At 37.1% G+C, this 17,178-nt stretch overlaps 1 protein-coding gene across 1 annotated transcript in view; it reads right to left on the reverse strand.

The window, feature by feature from the left end:
• Window positions 1-10,552: 10,552 nt before the first annotated feature.
• The window catches only part of KHDRBS2 (KH RNA binding domain containing, signal transduction associated 2), a 328,648-nt gene continuing 322,022 nt past the window's right edge, over window positions 10,553-17,178 (reverse strand). The window contains exon 9 of the mRNA XM_005153183.3: window positions 10,553-11,358. Within this exon, the coding sequence (XP_005153240.2) occupies window positions 11,261-11,358 (98 nt within the window). The 3' untranslated portion in view covers window positions 10,553-11,260. The remainder of the gene's footprint in view (window positions 11,359-17,178) is intronic.

The raw sequence follows: 17,178 nt of genomic DNA on the forward strand, positions 1-17,178 counted from the left end.
AAAATATTGCATTTTTTTCTGAACTGTTTGGCATTTTGGCCTAAATCCATGGACTGAGCAGATTCCCATCACAGAATAATTAATTAGAGGTGGACACAGCTGCATTTATAGAAAGCACTGGTGATTGTAATGGTAGACAGTATCACCAGCCCTCCCAATAGTATATTAACAAAATGAAAGAGAAATGGAAGCATGACAGGTGGAAGTTGTATAGCTTATTTTTGGAGTTTTGTATTTTTTCTGAGAGAGCTGTGAAGGAGTATGAGTCATCAAATTAAGTCCAGATGAAGAACATGGTATAAAACTTATTTAATATTAAAAATGGAAACCCATTTTCTAAATGCTTAACTATATTCTTACAGTTATTTTTGGTTGAATATGTATTACAAAGCCTGGTGTCTTATTTCCATTAGTCTGGCTAAGTAGACTCCAAAGTAGAAAAAACCCAAACAACTGTAAGTCTGGAATTATCAATAAGATGGTCTAAAATAGAACTTCTGTAATTTCTAGAACTGTCAGCACTGTAAAGTTTAAAAATATTTAGGACTTTAGGATCCAGTCCTATTGTACTCAGCACTATGGTAAAGACATCGGGTATTACCAGCAGTCTCCAGCCCTTATCAGTGTTCAGAGATGTATTTCTTATTCATCAAAGATATACAGCATAAGAAACTTACAATGGCAACAGGCGATGTAGCTACAGGAAAATACAGCTATAATACATATGGAAAAGAAAATAATAACAGGCTTTTTCAATGTAAGTTTTGTATGTGTACGTATGCTCACTACATGACCATGTTAGTGTAGTTGCTTCACCCAGTTGCCTAGAAAGTCTAGCAGAATTCAAGTGAGGATAGTATACCTGCACCATGGATGAGAGCTCAGTTCTCAAGATGAATTACAGGTCTGAATACATCCTGTGTTTCATTTTCTGATGCAAATTCTTACTGTTGCCTCCTGCTTTGCTAATTGCACCTTATTACATCTCTTTGACCTGCTGAGTGACCTTTCCCAAATCATTCCAGCTACACTGTTTTTCTAATTCTCCATTACAAAGAGATTAAAATACCTGCTTCCTTCCATAAGCATTTTGAGCTCTCTGCAGGAACTTTTTTTAAGTTCTGTAGATGCTATTCAAGCTTTTTAAGACCTACACAGTATTCTTGGTCTTAGAACAACAGATAGCTATCTTTCTTTTAAATAAGCAATAGATTCCCTGAAACACCTATCCCACAGGCCTTCATAGTCTAATGGGCAGCCCATTTTTGCCTTAGATCTGCAAACAAGATGAGTAATGCTGTCATTAAAGACTATGTAAAGAAAAGTACTGTTGCTCCTTCAGGAAGTTATTAGTCCTCAGTCCACGGAAACAAAGTGGTGAGTACCATAAATGGATGAACTTGGGTGCCAAGTTGAGATTTAGAGTGAGTGACAGTCCCAAGCAAGTCCCTTCCACTAAGTATTTTTCTTGCACATGGCAAAATTAGTTTTGATAGTACCATAACTGAAGTTCTCTTCCAAAGTCAAGGTTATTGCATGCTGCCCATAGTCAGAACATTGTCTGGAATTACACAATACAGTCCTGAATAGACATGTGTTTTGTTTGAAGTTAATGAAATTATAAAAATGACTGCAGATCAAATTCTGAATTTTATATTTCGTTTTCGTTCTTTGATGTCAGCATGGATTTTTAGTGAATGAAATCTGAGTAGATCTGCAGGACTGAATTCTCCACCAAAAAGCTACTTTGGTTAATTGAAATCCAATGCAATAGAGCATTCCTGTCTCTTGTTTATATCTTTACATCATGATTCTAACAGAGATATTAAAAAGCTATATAATGCTCAAATACCACACAGAATGAGAAGAACCCTATCACATTTAAATACTCTGTGAATACTAAGCTGAAGTCCTGTATTAGCAGAGAATAGCAGCATTTTATTTGAATAAAAGTGTCCTTCATTGTCTTTTTAGCTAAATCAGGTATATGAACAATTATGCTCTTCTGGGAAAAGAGGTGAAAAAAAAAGAAGGGGGGGGGGGGGAGAAGCAAGACCTTTCCATTGATTTTTCCCAGTATTTGCACAGGATTGTTACAAAGTTCAAGAACAAATATAATGAGTTATTAGCTGAGCAACAAACATGGAGTCATAAGTGAATACAGTAAATCATAGTACAAAATATCTGTACATTTTGTTCTGTTTACTGTGCAGAAGCAAAGAAAAAAACCCCAACCAACACAGAATGCTAAGAAGTCATAAATGAGCAACTCAGCAGTTTGCACCTCTGACTTGTTAGTGGTAACACAGTGTGAAGGTCCTGTAGCGCAAGGGCATACAACAAAAGTATTCTCTGTATTCCTGTGAGGAACCCATCCATCATCAGCTAATGCATCCAGCATGGCAAGAACAATGCCAGACATAAGATATAAGAAGGTACTGTCTGTCATGGTTTGAGCATGTTTTGAGGGTGTTTTTTGTTCAAGGTTTTTTTTTTCCAGCCAGGTGGGAGGGGAGTCCGGGAGGAAGGAGAGACAGGACACCTGACCCAGGCTAGTCAATGAGGTATTCCATACCATAGCACGTGATGCCCAGGATGCATACTGGGAAAGAGAAGGCTGGAGGGGGTGGAGCTGTGGAGGAAAAATGGAGGAGGGAGCACATGGTGCTCGGCCGGGCAGGGTGGAGTGAGTTATGGGTCGGTGGCTGGTGGGGTGTTGTATTCTTTTCACTTGCTGTTTGCTGTATCATTATTATTTGTAGTAGTGAATGGCAGTAGGGGTTTTGTGTTATGCCTTAGTTATTAAACCGTTCTTATCTCAATCCGTGGGGGCTACATTCTTTGGATTCTCCTTCCTAACTCTCCGGGAGTTGGGGGGACTTGGTTTAAACCACGACATTTTTGGCGCCCAACGTGGGGCCCGAGGGTTTGAGATAAGAACAGATCTGAGCGGATTTATGGTCTCTTGTCACAATGCTGATTTATTGGCTCTTAGAGGTTTTTCTCTGGATCTCGCTGTTTCGGGATTTTACCGGGTACTTGGTGTATGGATTGGACGTGTTTGAGGCTTGGGCTAAAGCTTTTGTTTCACTGTACTTTGTGTCGGAGGCTTGTAATACGGTGGGGCTCCGGCAGCAGGGGGGGATGGACGTGGCCGTGGACTTGGACTTGTACCAGGCCGTCCTGCTGCTCTTCGCCGTCCTTGTCCTTATCCTCGTCGTCGTCTGTGTGGAGCTGCGTGAAGCCAGGAAGGAGCGGCCCCGGGAGCTGCCGGCAGCTGAGGCTGCCAGGGAGAGCGGCACGGGGAGCCAAACGGCTGTGGCAGAGCAGCGGGAGCAGGCGGGGGAGGAGCGGAGCAGGGCGGTAGCTGAGCGGCAGGACCAGGCAGAGGAGGAACCGAGTCCTGCCGCCGTTCCGAACCCGGCAGCGGCCGAGAAAATTCCCCAGAAGTCACCCGCCGAGCCCCAGCAGGATACAGGAGACCACGCAGCATTTCCCAGCAAGGCAGAGAAGGAAGATCCAGACTTGGGAGAAGAGAAGCTGATAGTGGGAGAGCTGGCAAGCACGGCAGCTACATCAGCCCCAGTGACAAGTGCAGCAGCATCATTTGAGAGTTCTGATGGTTTTGAATGGCTTTTGGGTGCCCTTGGGACCTGCCTGCTGATTGTGATGGTTTTCGGCATGTTGGCACACACACAGAGTGTGTTCTACCCACGGCCATTTTGTCTGATCCCAAAAGTTAAGCAGAGTCAGGTTTGGGTCTTGTCTAAGGTTAGACAAGTACATAGGAGCACCAGGGGACTGTCCCCAAGGCTGGACAGTCATGAGTGGCAGGGCATGTGGGACAGTATAGCCGGGTATCTGATCCACTGGGCCCCTCCAGTGCTTTGGAAGCATTGGAGGTGGAAGGCAGCTGTATGGAGTCCCCAGCAGCAAGCTGTAGAACTGCTGAAGGGGACGGTGAATGATTTTGGTGGGCCCAGATACTTCAGGCTATCAGTCCAGAGATGCAACTTAGAGATGTCTCATGATCGAGGGGTGGACTTAAGAGTGATGGTGTATTGAAAATGTGGGATCTGGGCATGACGTGAATGGTATGGAATAAGGGGTGGATAATGTCATGGTTTGAGCATGTTTTGAGGGTGTTTTTTGTTCAAGGTTTTTTTTTTCCAGCCAGGTGGGAGGGGAGTCCGGGAGGAAGGAGAGACAGGACACCTGACCCAGGCTAGTCAATGAGGTATTCCATACCATAGCACGTGATGCCCAGGATGCATACTGGGAAAGAGAAGGCTGGAGGGGGTGGAGCTGTGGAGGAAAAATGGAGGAGGGAGCACATGGTGCTCGGCCGGGCAGGGTGGAGTGAGTTATGGGTCGGTGGCTGGTGGGGTGTTGTATTCTTTTCACTTGCTGTTTGCTGTATCATTATTATTTGTAGTAGTGAATGGCAGTAGGGGTTTTGTGTTATGCCTTAGTTATTAAACCGTTCTTATCTCAATCCGTGGGGGCTACATTCTTTGGATTCTCCTTCCTAACTCTCCGGGAGTTGGGGGACTTGGTTTAAACCACGACACTGTCAAACTTTATAATAATACTGTATAATAAGAAACTATACCTCAATTAAATCAAGAGTACAGCAGCAACAGAAAGAAACAAGCAACATTGCTTTCAGGATGAATTCTACTCTTATCAGGGCACTCAAGTGCTTCTACTATCCTACTCATGCACTCAAATGTTGCTAAAAGATACCAGAAAGTTCTGCTCATTTTTATTCAGCATGCTAAAAAAATTCTTTGGGCATATGCAAGATCTACAAAATCAACTACACAGCTTTTTCTTTCTATTTCTTTTTTTCTTTTAATATGTGAATGATGACTTACACTGTGACAGCACATGTGTGATCTTCCTCCAATAAACCTTCCTTCTGATTTACAGATTTGAAATATAAAAGCCTGAAAATGCTTTCTCAATGAATCTTGCTGTTCTCTGGTAAAGCATACTAGATTTCAGTATTAATTCAATTATTTTAGGAAAAGAGGTACTTATGTCTTTCAGTAAATACTGAACACAGCCCTTGAAAAGTGTTTCTAGTGACATGTTTCTAGTAGAAATATAGAAATCTGCATTTCTAATGCTTAGATTGACAGATACTGTTTCTGTTTGAGAGTAAAAACTTTGTTCCATATAAGCATGATTTAGTGATGTATTTTATCCATTTTAAAATGTTCTCCTGAGTTATAATATAAATTACTTAGACAACCATAAATTGCAAAAGGACAGAAAATCTTTCCCGTACTCCTGGGAGCCACAGTTTTTATATTCCACTGTTTCAGAAAATAAATACTGTATATAGCATGTCTTCACATAAAGATACCAGGATATTCATGAGCAAAGCTTATTTGTCTATTAACCACACAGACCAGCAAATCTTTCAGTGGGAGTCATTTTCCTTAATGTCTCCAAATGAATGTTAACATCTAACCTATGGACCAGAAACAAAATCAACTGAAGGAAAAAGGAAGGGCTTAATGATTTCAAAGGTTTCAGTCAGGTCCCAATGAGCAATAATAACTAGAAAAATGTAATTAGCTAACAACATAGTGGTAGATGGTGATCATCTCTGAAGCTGTAATTGGTCCGAGAGAGTTACCTGCATGCCTCTTCTGGCTCCACAGACCAATACAGTAAAATGGATAACATCATACTTTTTTTTTTTGGTAACTCTTGGGTTCTAATAACTGATTGAGGTCACAGAGTGCATGAAAGTTTCTAATGGAAAGCAAAAAACATTAGACTTAGTTTTCTGTTTAGCATTCAATTTTTTCATTTTTTCCTGTAATTTTAATTACTAATTGGGGTTCTTTTTTACTTTGTTGACAACAGAGGTGACTTGAAATAGCAACAAACGTGATCTTCATTCTTTTGATACATCTTTAATTACAGCCATCTTTTTTTTTTTTGTACAAACTTTATGATCTCTAAGTAAATTCTTTTTTTATTCCTACCTCGATAAAATGCCTCTACAAATGAACTCTGTCCTCCTGACCCAAAAAAATATATATGTTCTAATATTGGGATAAGTGAGTTCCTTGTCAAATAGGATTAATTTACAACCTCTTCTTTGATTCTGACTGTAGGAACATTTTTCCCAAGCTACTTAATCTTCTTGCGCTCTTGAGCTATTTTCTGAAGTAAATTCATACTATCATGACAAAACATTAAGCCTTTTAACTGATACATTCTTATGTGTTTAACTGATTCATATCATATATATTAGTGATCCCAATTGTAATGGTACATTGGTTGCTTAATCCAGATACTTAGTTCATTATCACAGTCCTGGCTGTAGTCTGGCAGCTCCCCAACAATAGGGAGACACAGACTCTTCCAGCCTGCCATGCTTAGTGACCAGGTCTTCACATCTGTTCTTTTAGAGCTACCACAGACACACTGGTCCTTTTTACAAGCACTCGGTCACTTTCACTAACATCCGTGTTACTTGGTTTAGAAGTCAGAACATGTTCAAGTATAATGGAGTAATTATTACTGGGTTATAGACTGAATGTGGCATATGCAGTGATTATCTCCAACTTTATGGCTCCGTTATACTGAATGGGGGTTGAGGACCTCATTGAGCCAGAAAAACATTGTTGATATCATTTAAGGTGAGGTCAAACCTCCTCAGAACCTTCCTCAGTTCTTCATTTACTCATTTGAAAATTTGAGACCTTGTTTAAACAGTGCAAGATAAACTGTACAGGAAGGAAATAGTTATATAGTTCATTTTCTGATAAAGGTTGCTACTCTAGGGATATTTATCTTTTTATAGTTAGAATGGCTCTTGAATACATGTAACAAGTCTTCTAGACAAAACAGACAAGTAATGATTTTTTCCTCATCTGTTTTCCAGAAGCTTGTCCGTGGTGGTGCAGCTCTGGGGGTGCTGCTCCAGCAGGTGACAACACTCTCAGCACCTTGGCACTTTCTTCCTACTCTGTTTCTAGCTGGAAAGAGAAAAGTGTCCCCTCCTCTCACACTAAATTTCCAGCAAGTGAAGCTTTGTCAGTATGACATATAAAGCTATAGATTCTGTTGCTATGCCATCCACTCCACTATCTGATCACCATTTCAACAACGTGGGCTGTCAAATGTTGCACAACCCATCTCCAGAAACCATCAGTTTCAAAACTGGCTCCTTGATTCTATTAATAGCAAACACGTTTTGGAATCTGCATTGTTTGAACATCGTTTTCCTTGAAGAATCAAACTGTTCTTACTCATTCTTTTGATATTTTATACTAGTTTTCAGGACCTCAGAATTATGACTGACCTGAACTGACGGATGTGCTGAGCTTTTCATTGAAAATTTAAAGATAACTGTTAAGTAGAATAAACAGGCTCTCATTACTCTTTCACAGATTAAGGAGGTGTACTTTTTTGTTAAGACATAGCTGACTAACTGCAAGAGTTCTTCAGAAACTGATGTGAAATATGTAGTTAGCACACACATGCAGTGATGAGTAATTTTCATACTGATTTCCTGAAAATCAATAGAACAAATGTTTGCATAAACAGTTGCTTGACGGTTGCACTGACTTATTAACCTACTTTTTGTAAATAATTATTGTATATTTCACAATGCATCATTTTACTGATATATACAGATTGTTTTTTAATCTATAAAAATGATGGCTTTAAGGTGGATTTTGAGACAATAACATTAAAGGACACACTCTGCAGTAAAGCTGTATTTACTGGAGACCATTCTCAGAGAATTCACACTAGTTACCCTCACACAAAAATCTGATGCACAAGTGAGAAATCAAATTTACGTACTTTGCCCTGGATCTCAACTACAGCAGGTACGACCTGCTCAGTTTTGGGCAATTGATTTTTTCAGTAAGGCATAGGAGCATTTCCTGAAATACTTATATACTAAACTCTATAATGTATAATGATTTATAATCACAGTTATACCACCATGAAACTGTATTTATAACAGTGGAATGTATTTTTCTGGTCTGTATAGATATAACATATACTGACTGAAGCACATTTGTATAACTATATACAAGGTGAGTAGAAGGAAGCTTTTTACTGTAGCAGTGCACTCTATCACTGATGTGTCTGTAATATGCAGACAAATCTTAATGCCCTGTTATATCACTTTGGCCCTGTAGAGTGGTTGTAGCACATAAATCAACATAGTCTATAAGTCTTGAGGCAACCCTCTGGAGAGGAAAATTAAGCCCTTTATAACATAATAAAACCCAACTTGTGGTTTGTAAGTGACCATTGAATACACTGAGAGCTGGAAAACATTAAATCAGCCAGACCACAATCATGGAAAAGATGCAGGCACGATAAATGTGTCTGGAATTGTTTATCTGGTGTGCAACATCATCTGTTTTGTTGATTAACTTTCACCTAATTTAACAATCACGAGAGAGGAAGAGAACTTACACTTTTTGTATTGTGATTAGGTTGACATTTCTGAGTGAGCAGATGAAGTCATATATGAGGCCAATTTTTTTTAATGTTTCCAGCAATGATATTTGTCTTCAATCAATATATAATCTGAAGTCTATATAAGAAGGTTATCCAAGATATAACTTTATGTTTAAATGTATTTAACAGAGAAATACAGAAAACTATGCCTCAATCCATGCCACTGCACAATAACACCTTTAATGTCCTTGCCACTCTCAAACATAAAAAAGAAAAACCTACCATGCAAAAGAATAACAAACTTCCTGTCTCTTTAAAAACGTTTTTTTTATACAAAGAAATGATAAATATTCTCATAAGCAAAGGTAAGCCAGTATCGTATTTGTCTATGTCATGTGACTAGTTTGTTTCCAAAATGTAGACACGTGTTTAAGAATCACCAGCTCTCGTTCTTAGCAGGAGCAGTGTATCATACATTTAGTATACCATCTTATATTTATCATTAAAAGGCCAGAGAAGTCTTCTTTTATCTAAATACATGCAGGTTATCATACCATAGAAAAGTAAATGTTTTGATTGCCATTATACCTCAATCACTGTGCTCCTATGCAGAGAAATATTGTGGGAAAGAGCAACCTATTTCAAAAGCCTGGCTGCATACAGTTCTGTTTGTGAGTAAAACAAATTCACAGATAAAACAGGAAACAGGAAAAAACCCTGAGATGTGGCAGAGCTTACCTGACTACTTCTCAGCAGATCTGCTGCTTAGCTGTCCAGTGCGGGTGAGTCCCTGAAATAGTGAGACAGAATAAACTCAATGTAACCATCATGTAGCCTACTAAATTAATTTTAACATGTCAGATAACAAAAGATATGCTTTATAAACTATTCAAAAAGAGCATGCAACTCCAGCTGCAAGATATTTTGTTCACAAACTGAACAGCAATAGGCCTCTACTTTATTCTCATCAAAAAAGTAAACCAATCACATTGACAAAAAGCCACTGTAAACAAAAAGACTGTATTTAAAGGAATAACAGTTTTGGCAACCCTACCATCAAGTCTTCTATGTTTGGTTGTTTCTTTTTTTTTTCTTCATCAAAATTTAGGTTATATATTTGTTGTTAGCAAGAGTTGCATTACTATTATTGTTAATTTTAGTTCTGTTTATTACCTTGAGGGTTATATATTGTAGAATAATTTTGTTGTCACTAGTTAATGTTAATTAGTTGTTTTAATAGCCTATATACCTATTTGTTATCTTTTGGTAGGTTTACTTTTTTAACTATCAGTAAATTAATAACTGAGAATATTTAACATTACTGTTGCATACTCAAAATTACAGAGTTACTATTAGTGTTACCTGTTTAACGTTTAGTCATCCTTTGAGTCCTGCGACATATTTCCTTAATAATCATCAGCCATCAAGTCTGATAGTCTCAAAAGAAATATCAGCCCTCTAAACTGCCTTCAAGGGCGGTGATATTTAGCACTGGAAATTACAAATAAAGTTTTTGAAGTTGAGTACCAACAACTGGGCAGTGACACTGATGATTTGTTTATCAAGACAAATTGCTAGATACTACGAAAAATGCAGTCAACGCACTCTTCTGAGTGAAAACAAATAGGTGAATCTATGCAATGCTTACATGTTGAATGGGATATTTAATGTGCGGGGAAACTCAAAGGTTGAAGAACTAGCATTTAGACAGTCTAACAGTGGTAAGTGGTAATCTTACCTCTTTAAACTCCATTACATTCTCACGAGAGACATGCTAATACAAACAAGTCAATCAGAGTTTGTGTTTAGCAAGATCAAGCTTAGAGGATAGTTTAAAATCCATTTATTGTTCTAAAGCATTTTTTTCCATTAACATGTTATACATTAGTGGATACTAACCATGATTCATGTAACAGTTTAGTTTGTTAACTTTTAAATTATTTAACAACCAGAAGTTATTAATACAACTTTTAAAGTCTTACACAAAAAATCTTAAAACAGGCTTGGGTTCATTTTTGTAATTTTTATATAAAAACATTTTAGGCATCTCTTGAAAAAGAAATAAAGCAGGCATTTAGAGCTAGAAAACAAGTAATTCCAAATTTAGTTTGTTACAAAAGGTTTCAGCTTTATTGACAAATTATGGCAAACATATTTGACAAAATTATGGTTTCCTATTTAGAGAAGCTTACACATGGAACTTTATGTGATCTTTTTTAACAAATACAGGTTAAAACACTGAACAAATTCAGTTAGCTACATACATACAGTAGCTGCTTGTTTTCAACCCCATTAAAACAGCATTTAAAATTAAATTTACAAACTTAATATTGAACATCTTAATCTAAACTAACATATATTAAAGAAGACAGGTTAAAACATCTTATCTACAGCTTGATTATTGTCTGGTTCAAAAGAAAAAAAAAGGGGAAAAAAAAGAATCATATTACAGTCTTTCAGCAACCCTAAACAAAAACTCAGCTAGTATGTAGAGACTCAAGATCTGTAACAGTGTCATGCTTTTTAAGTTACACACAGCAATGAATACAACCAACAGAACATCATCTTTGAATGGTTTATAGACAATGCTTGCCAAAGGTTTTCTGTCACTGTTTTTTTAAGTCCGTGTTATAAAATAATACTAATGTCAATGTCACTCCAATGTTATAGGAAATACAAGTAGTACATAGGATAATAATGAGCAGTAATCCCTAGGATAGAAAAGAAATGGACTATTACTTGTCTTGTTGCTGTTTATGTGGAGACCACAGGCTATTAATTGTCTTTGAGATGAGGTCACAGATGAGGAGGACCTTCAATATCTACCATAGGGGTGTTCCCTGTAACCCCCTCTGGCTGACCTTGGAGGTGGCGCCTTTAGGCTGGAACGGGTTGTAGCCCATTCTTCTTGTGCTAAAAACAGAAGAGAAAAAAAACATGTTTTGTAAATATCTAAACTTGAATGAACAGAGTGATGCCACTGCTAATGCCTGACAAAATTCTCTAGGGTTTTGGCTGAAAGCTTCAGAAAAATAAAATGAGGATAGTGCTATGATCCATTTCTTTATCCTGCCATAAAAACTTACAGAAAACTAACCACCTACTTCTCTACACAGGCAACCTGTCTATCTCAGGATGAAAAAAGGCTTACTCCTTCACTTTCAGCTGAGAATGAATACCTACTGTGGTGGCAGTAAAGTCAGCTCTGGAAAAATCACTGCACTGGGCTGCCAGCTGAGAATTTATTTGATGTTTTGAGGTTCAAGCATTTAAGTTAAAGCACCAAGGTGAATAACATTTTATGCAGTTGGTATATTCATAAGATGAGGAACTGAATCACAAACAGATAATAGAAATACATCTGATATTTACTTCCATTTGAGAACAAAAGGAAGAAAAAAATGTTAGAAAAACAATATGAATAAATGATGTTACTGCACTAAGTGAAAGAGTTTTGCCGAATAGTTTTTACTTTGTATTATCTTTCAAATGCTTTTTCGAATTTTGTGAATGTAATACACGTGGGAAGGCTAGTTCAGTTTTTACAAAACTTCTACGATTTTTTTTTCTCTCTCCCCACAGACAAGGTATTTCTGGAAGTTAAATATTCCAAAGCATCAAACAGGAAACTACCTATAATTGTGGTCCAGTGGTTGAACCCCAGACTTGAACTCTCACCTAAACCAGTGTATTCTCAAATGATATCTGGTCTTGTCTTCCACTGACCTCAACTGATTACACAGTGATTAAAACTGAAATGCAGAAATCATCTAGCTTACATCACATCACAGTGCAATATTACTTGTGTTAACAATAGTCACAGAATGCAACTTCACAAGGAAGTTTCAAAATTTCTACATACCCCTAAAGTTATACGATATTCCATGCCTTTGTAATGAAATATAGAAATTATTTAGAAACCAGTGTGGCAAATGTTAGTTATTTTCTGTATTACTGTATTTTATTAGTGATCATCATGTTTGTATTACATGTATGCTTAGGATACTAATGTCCGTAAAACATAAAAGTAAGGAACAGGCCTTCTGATACCAGGACAAAAAAAGAATAGTTTTTAAAGTGCATAAAAAACAAGAGATAGAAGAGAGGAGTTTAAAAGATTGAAAAGTGACTTGAAACCAGGGAAAAGGAATATACAAATTGATGACGAAACCATATACTTGTTGCTATCAAAACAAAGCAAACTGATCACTGTAGTAAAATAGATCCTTCTTCCTAAGTCTGAAGTGGGGCTACAGTATATCTTTTGTAAGTAGGCAGCAGAGTAATAACCTGAAACGTCCACTCTCAAACTACTGCTGCAATTTGAAACATCCTAAATTCTTCCCCCATAAAGTTAAAAATCCATGTGTATCCAATTTTTGATACATAATTTTTATGCTTCAATCCATGCAAAAATTTTGTAAGTACCTGTTGAATAAATCAGAATTTCAGAAGACATTTTCCTTGCTCTGGTCTTGGTTTAGACTTTTGCTACTCCATTCAGCCAGAAAGTATTGAAATGAGTACTCCTGGTTCAGCAAGGTCAATAAAATTCATCTATATAGAATATAAATGTGAAACCTGCTGAACTGCCAGGTATAAGGGGATAAGCTGTAAGCCAGTATGGGACATATTAGCTATGGTGAGCAGGGACAAAAATATTCATTCCTCAGAGCCAAGAACATATTTTTACTACATTTTTGATGTTACATGCAACTTTCTAATTTATTTTCTGTTAGGCCAAGCAGAGATGTTCTTGAGTTCTGATTCCTGATGTACCTGTAGAGTAAATCCAACTTCAGTTGATTTTTCTTTTTTTCTTGTATTTCATTCCCACTACTAGAAGGAGAGATTGGGCTTTCAAGCGTCAGGTCACTGTCAGAAAGCAGTAACAAGATTCCTAACTTTTAAATAGTGTCTGTTCCAATTCAGTCAAAGCACTGAAAGATTGTGTTCAGTTTTTTTAACAGAATTACCTAAACAAGAGAATAGAACCTTCTATGCAGAATAAAATACATAGGCTAGCATATGAAAATACTAAAAATTAAAACTGTATTATTCACACATTTCAATGAAGGCTAAACTACATTTCTATAGATTGCCAGCTACTTGATTAATGGAATGATTGCATTAAATGTAAAAGGGAACTGAAAAAAAATGTTAATCTCTATTAAGACAGGTCAAAGATTTTCTTTTATTAAAACAAGTTTTTAGAGTGACAGTAACATTTTCCTCTCAAGGAAAGGCTTCATAGATATGCCTTTTAGAGCAGAACAAGAGTTCAGTAAAAAGTCCATGTTTTGATTTCTTTGGTCTCATTTGCTATAGATAACTTACTGAAGTTCAGTTTTCACTAGTTTCTCCTTACATAGCTTCTTCATATCATTTGGTTAGGATGAACTTCAAATGACAAAACTCCCCAGTGAAACTAATACGTACAGAAGTTTTTATTTCTCTTCTGCATCTTGATTAATGTGTCTATTAGTAATAGTATAGAATTCCAAATACACAATAGTGATATCATTGATACAAGCACAGAAAAACTTGTTTGGATTTCTTTTTATCGGGAAGTTCTTTTAATAGTCCAAGTGTCAAATGAATTTTGGAGCAATATGGTGACATATTAGCTACATGTATGGAATGGTGTGCCAATACTACCTTTTCAGTTTTACTGCTTCCAAAACCTTTACAATAAAATATATTTTGCTGTCAGTCATATCACACTTTTAGCCCTAACACAGGAAGTATGTGAGTAAGCAAGTTAAAACCCCCATTCTATTAGCAGAAACTTTGCAAAACTGGAATCTTATCCAACATGGAAAGGACCACATACTGTCCACCCACATGGGAATGAATTCTTTTCTGTGGCAGGTCAGGAAGTCTGCCTGGGTAAAGGAGAATGCAGTCTCCTGGCATGGTAGGGAAACTGAACTCTTTTTAAACGTTGTATGGGTGGAAAATTACAATGCTACTGATATTTAGTATAGAAAAGCTCTGTAGGCACATACAGTATTATCACATGTTGGCATCATGTTGAACTGTGAATGGGATCAAATGCAGGTTGGAGAGGATGCTTATTTCCTTCCTCTTATCTTCTGATAATTTTCATTTGCTCCTCTGGGTACAGGTGTTATTGGCCCACTAATTTCTTCATTTCAGCTGCTCCTTTACAGAAATCAACTATATTTCCCAAAACCAAAGGGTAAATTTGCCCTTTCACTCACATCAGAGCTGTCAGTGAGTGTTTAATGTTTTGTAATGCAGATTTCTTTCCAGTTTTGGTTTATGATAGTCAGACATCGGTAATGTACCGGCTACTCTTCTAGTGTAAATAAAGTATTATATACATACTGACCTCCTTATTGTCCAAACTTAATTTTAAAAACGAATAAAAACATTGTTTATGTTAAGAAAGAATTATTATTTCTGGCCATTCACCTTTGAAATTGAAAAGTTGCTGCTGCTATTTTAATTTCTTAAATAACATTTAAAGACTTTTAAAAGCTCTCCCTGAAGAAATGGAATTCAATATATATGCACTTTCATTTAGCGGGAAAAGAATCATAGTGGCCCCCTTAAAAAAATCCGAATACCCATCAATTTTTTACTTCACTAATTGGCGTATCTAATGTTACTACAGATCTACAACTGCAAAAAAAAATAACCTATATTCCAAAGACTCCAGGAGTGAGCAGAAGTAACAGAAAAGAAGCTTGATGAAATGGAAACATTTTAGCTAATGAGCCTGTTGGTTTTTAATGGGCATAATTTTGTTGTTGATATCTTGTTTTTGCTAATCACTGCTGACTTCTGTGGCCAGTAAAAAAATAATTATCTGACTCTAGAATAAAATCCTGAACGGTTACAATGACCGTCAAAGACTGCTTTTATGAAAAGATAATGCTCAATGAAAACAGAAAAATGAAAATATAAAACATAAAAAGCCTGTTAAAATTCTGAAAGTTATTTCTTCTCTGCAAGATGTCTTCTCTGCAACTACATTTCCTTATCTTGTTGCCCTGGTGTGTGAGGGGATCACTTGGGGAGAGCTGCAGAGCTGAACAGAGGCTCAGGCTAACATATATTTGTAGTGGACATCTCTGGAGAAGATTTGGTACCTGCTGATCTTGCTATGGAACAAGAAACATTCCTGTTGTGATTTTTTTTTGTGCACTCCATTTATTTTCTTTGTCTTTAAGGTGCTCAGGATGTTCTCTTGTTGAATATCAGGGATTTTACAGCCACAAGAAACCGAAGTCTACAGTGAAAAGCTATTGCCTAGAGGGTTAAAGAAGTGACAGCCAATATGATACAGTCCTAAATCCTCAGGTTACTTGTTCCTACAGGCAATCAGTTTCCATACAGTAAATTTAAAAAACGTGCCTCTGCAGTATGTTTCATTACACCCTTTAAAAATGGCATTTTGCTGTAAAAGTGCTTCAGGTTCAATTACCCTTTCCTGAAGTGTCACTGCATTTGCAGAGAGGCCCTGGGGATAAGTAAGATTTAGATAAAAAAGGAGAAGCTTTATTTATATAAATGAAAGTGACTAAAGTAGTAAAAATACTCATTAAATGTACAACACAAAGACAAACCAATTTCTCGTTCCATTTGAGTCCCCTACCCCACCTCTGGACCGAAACACCTTCATACAAAGGTGAAATGTACAGTCTTTCTGGCAATACCCATATAGTAGGAAATGACTTTATGTTACCCATTGGAAGAAGCTGTTTTTCCTTGACTATTCATAAAGTAAATGGCTGCTGTGGCTGTAACAGTTTCTGGTACAGAACTACAATGGAAATATAATTTGTGGTACAAGTCTCTTGTGCTCTTTTTCCAGCAACATGGTGGACCTATTGGATTGATTTCAAACTTTAACAAAGAAGGATGATGGTAGCATCTTATTTATATCTGGTAATACCACCATCAAAATACAAATCCATAGACAAAACACAGACGAAAGTTTTGGAATTACAATTTTACTGGGAAAACACTGGCCTCTACCACTCATACTGTAGTAAAGGATTATATATTTATCATGGAGAAAGCAAGATGACATGGAGCAACACTATGAAATCTCTGAATCACACAATGCCAAAAAATTACAAGATGCAGCTACACTAAAAAAAGAAATCAGATTATTAGTAGGTTTACTTACATGGATTTTTGATGAAGAACAATCTATCTGCATGCTAGTTTACTTGATGTGCAAAGTTGCTCTTTCATATCTCTGTTCCAGTACTCCATGATAACCATTTTCTTTCAGCATCTAGGGGGGCTCCTGACAAAGGGATCTATCTTTAGGAATAGTCATAAAAAACTGAAGCCATATAGACTACCTCAGTAGTCACACGGATATTTGGGTAGCTCTTCAGGTGGCAGAAGGCTCAAAAGGCTCTTCAGCCTTTTTGACTCCCAGGCTGATTTGCTTTGTGTTTCAGAACATATAAAAACAGTGGAATCAGGGATTTCTCTGAGACATTGTGCCAAAATGGAAAAGAAAGAGAGCCTGAACATTTCTAGCTTAGTAAAATGAAATTTTAATGAAGTGGAAACTGAGAGGAATTTCAGGTGAACAGCAGGTAAGAGCTATAGCCTTGGAGAGAGAAAAGTAAGTGGGAGAACCACTAGTGAGTCTATGAATCAGCACGTCCAGGAGCTGAAGAGGTGTGCAGGGCAATCATTGTGGTTTAAGGCAGATTCATTTCCCTCCTTCTGACTCCTGTGTAA

The sequence above is a fragment of the Melopsittacus undulatus genome, chromosome 3 (genome assembly GCF_012275295.1).
Source record: "Melopsittacus undulatus isolate bMelUnd1 chromosome 3, bMelUnd1.mat.Z, whole genome shotgun sequence".
NCBI lineage: Eukaryota > Metazoa > Chordata > Aves > Psittaciformes > Psittaculidae > Melopsittacus > Melopsittacus undulatus.